Source organism: Meleagris gallopavo, unplaced genomic scaffold (assembly GCF_000146605.3).
Source record: "Meleagris gallopavo isolate NT-WF06-2002-E0010 breed Aviagen turkey brand Nicholas breeding stock unplaced genomic scaffold, Turkey_5.1 ChrUn_random_7180001858425, whole genome shotgun sequence".
Classification (NCBI taxonomy): Eukaryota; Metazoa; Chordata; class Aves; order Galliformes; family Phasianidae; genus Meleagris; species Meleagris gallopavo.
Window position 1 is genome coordinate 10,285 of NW_011124384.1, and position 2,821 is coordinate 13,105.

The following is a 2,821-nucleotide window of genomic DNA, read 5'->3' on the forward strand; positions in this document are numbered from 1 at the left end:
ACCCACCGTTGCTGTAGAGCAGCTGCAGGCGGTAGTGGATCCCGTTGTTGGTTTTCTCGCCGTTCTGCTCCTGCAAAGCGGGGCTGACGTTGAGGGGGGGCTCTGCGTGCAGCCCCCAACCCCATCCCGGGCTGCGCAGCCCCATCCCTGGCGACCCCCTTTTTTTTGGGGGGGTCCCGGCCTCACCCGCTCCTTCTCTACGAAGTCCACGAAGGAGGTGCGCTCGATCTCCACGGGCTGCCCCTGCCGGTCGTACATGGCCAGCACGAAGTGGAAGAAGTTGGATTTCCTCAGGTTGGAGGGCGGCTGCTTCTCGAAGTGAGCTCTGGCCAGGCCTACCCCGCTGCCGGGTTATGGGGTGGGGGTGAGCACGGGGTGGATGCGTCCCCTCCCCGGGCTGCCCGCACCCCCACGGGGCCCTTCCATCGCCCACGGGTGGGCAACGATGCCCCCAATGCCTGCGGGATGCCTGGGCAGGGATGTGGGGGCAGCAGCCGTGGGGCGCAGCGGACGCGGGGACCCCCCCGGGGACACCACTGCTGTCCCCACAGGGACGCACCGCGGTGATAAGGCAGCCAGGTGGATCAGTGCAGAGCTGCGCAAGGACAGCAGCCGTCACCCCGTAAGCCGCCGTCCCGGCGTGTGGTCCCCGCAGTGCTGTCACTGCCACCCCCGCCCCATAGATCGGCGTGGGGGGCCCGGAGCTGCTCAGCAGCAGTGGGGCAGCACGGCCAAAACAAACACGGAGGTACAAACGCCCCCCCCTTCCGCCATCGAAAACACAGCGGGCCTTGAGGGAGGGGGGAATTTGGCCCCCGGTGCCGTGAGCTCGGGCTGCCAGAGCTGCTCCCGTGCGATGCTGCGGTCAGGAGAGCCCCGGGGGGACCCCAACCCACTGCTGTGAGTGCAGGCAGGGGCGGAGCTGGGGGGGCACAAATGTGCAGAGCCGGAGCCCGCCGCGGGACCCCCAACCTGCCGAAGGCCTGGAGCCCCCACGGCTCAGGGTTTGGGGGGTCACTGCTGACCTACAGAGCCGGGTGGGACATCCCCAGTGCTCACAGCTCCTGAGAATGCCCCCAAATGACCCCCACCACAGCCTGGGGGTGCAGGGGCTCCCCGCAGCCTGAGGCAGTGCCAAGCTCCAGGTCCAGCCCACGCCCAGCTCATGGGCACCCCGGGACCCCCACGAGCCGGGGGCAGAGCTGAGGTGGGGGTCCCCGAGTCGGCGCTGGATCCCAACCACAGGGCGCTGGTTGGGGACGTGGCACAGCCCCAGCAAAGGGCAGCACTGGGGCACCGCAGCCCCCCGCACTTAAAGCCCCTCCGCCTCCCCAGGTTTGGCCCTGAAGAGCAGCACTGGGGCGGGGAGGGGGGGGTAATGGCTGCATCTCCGCTCCCTACGCTGCCCAGAGCCCGAGCCCGGCTGCCATTAATTATTAAAGGCAATCAGAGCATTTCCTAGCAAATGGGACCGGCGAGCGCCTGTTACAGGAAAGCTCCGTCCTCCATTGGCGGAGCCCCTGGGATTGGGGGCACTGCGGTTACGCTGCCAAATCCCCGCCGGGGGGGCCGGGACCCCCACACAGCCACACGTGTGGCACCACTGGGGACAGTGGCAGGACGGGGGTGGCACTGCAGGCTGCGTGGCTGCCCCCACCGTGCAGTGATGGGCAGGGGGCCGCGAGCCCCTCCTTGAGCACCGGCACATGGGGACGCACGGCGGTGCCAGCCCTGCTGTGCCATGGGAAGTTTTGGGGCGCACCTCCCCGCGCCCCGTCTCGGTCACCCCCACCCCCCTGCGGTCCCCTCCCCCAGCTGCTGGGCCGGACCCTCGATGCTGCCCCGGTGCTGGGCACTCAGCTGGGCAGCGCTCTGGGGTTCCCTGCGGCCCGCAGTGCAGCAGTCGGGGGGGGGGCCCACAGGGAGACCCCCAACGCAGGGCGGTGGGGTTGGGGTCCTGCCTGGAGACGGCACACAGACGGGCAATGCAGGCACAGCACAGAGTGCTCAGCCCCAAAAGTGCCACCGATGTCCCCGCTCCACCACGGGGTCACCTCCCTGCAGAGCCTGACCCACTGCCCCCCCGGGCGTCCCCATGGCTGGGCACAGGGTGAGGGTCTGCTGTGACACACGGGCATCACAAACCCTCACAGCACCACAGGGGATCTGCTGTGCTGCCAGCACCCGGCAGGCACATATGGGGGCACCGGGAGCTGCTGGCTGAACCCACGGGGTCCCAGCGGGGCCTGAGAGGAGCGCTGGGTGTGCGGGGCAATGGGGATGCTGGAGGACCCCAGCGGTGCGAGGCACCAGGGGTGCACAAAACATCCTGGGATCCCGGCATGCTGGGGGTGGTGGGTGCCCATGGTGCCCAGAGTGCACGAGGTGCCCGTGGGGTGCGGGATGCCCGTGGTGCATGGGGTGTCCACAGTGCATGGGGTGCTGCAGAGCCCGTGGTACCCGGGATGAGGGTGGAACCCGGGATGCTCCTGGAGCCTGGGACCCTCCTGGAGCTGTGGTACCCGGGATGCTGGTGGTACCCGGGATGCTGGTGGTACCCGAGCTGCCCGTGACAGCTGGGATGCTACTGGTCCCCAGGACGCCCCTGCAGCCCACAGTGCCCACAACACCCACAGTGCCCGGGATGCTGCCAGCACTTGGGATGCCCGGCGGCCCCGAGGTGCCCACAAGGCTGGGGGCTGCCCGCAGACCCGCGGTCCCTTACCTCTGTGCCGCCGTGCTGGCGTCCAGGATGCCGGTGCCCTGCAGCCACCTGACGGAGGGCAGCCCGGCCGTCAGCGGCTCTTCCTTCATGGGCAGC

General features: G+C 69.4%; 1 protein-coding gene across 1 annotated transcript; it reads right to left on the minus strand.

Annotated features, from left to right (window-relative positions):
* Positions 1-6: 6 nt before the first annotated feature.
* LOC104915894 (transcription factor COE1-A-like) lies at positions 7-2,815 on the minus strand (the record flags this gene model as incomplete). The annotated part of the gene is made up of 3 exons (XM_010726843.1): positions 2,726-2,815; positions 187-343; positions 7-70 (listed from the first exon to the last, which is right to left on the minus strand). Coding segments are annotated over exons 1-3 (310 nt in total), but the record flags the coding sequence as incomplete, so codon positions are not given.
* Between the last annotated feature and the right edge of the window lie 6 nt (positions 2,816-2,821).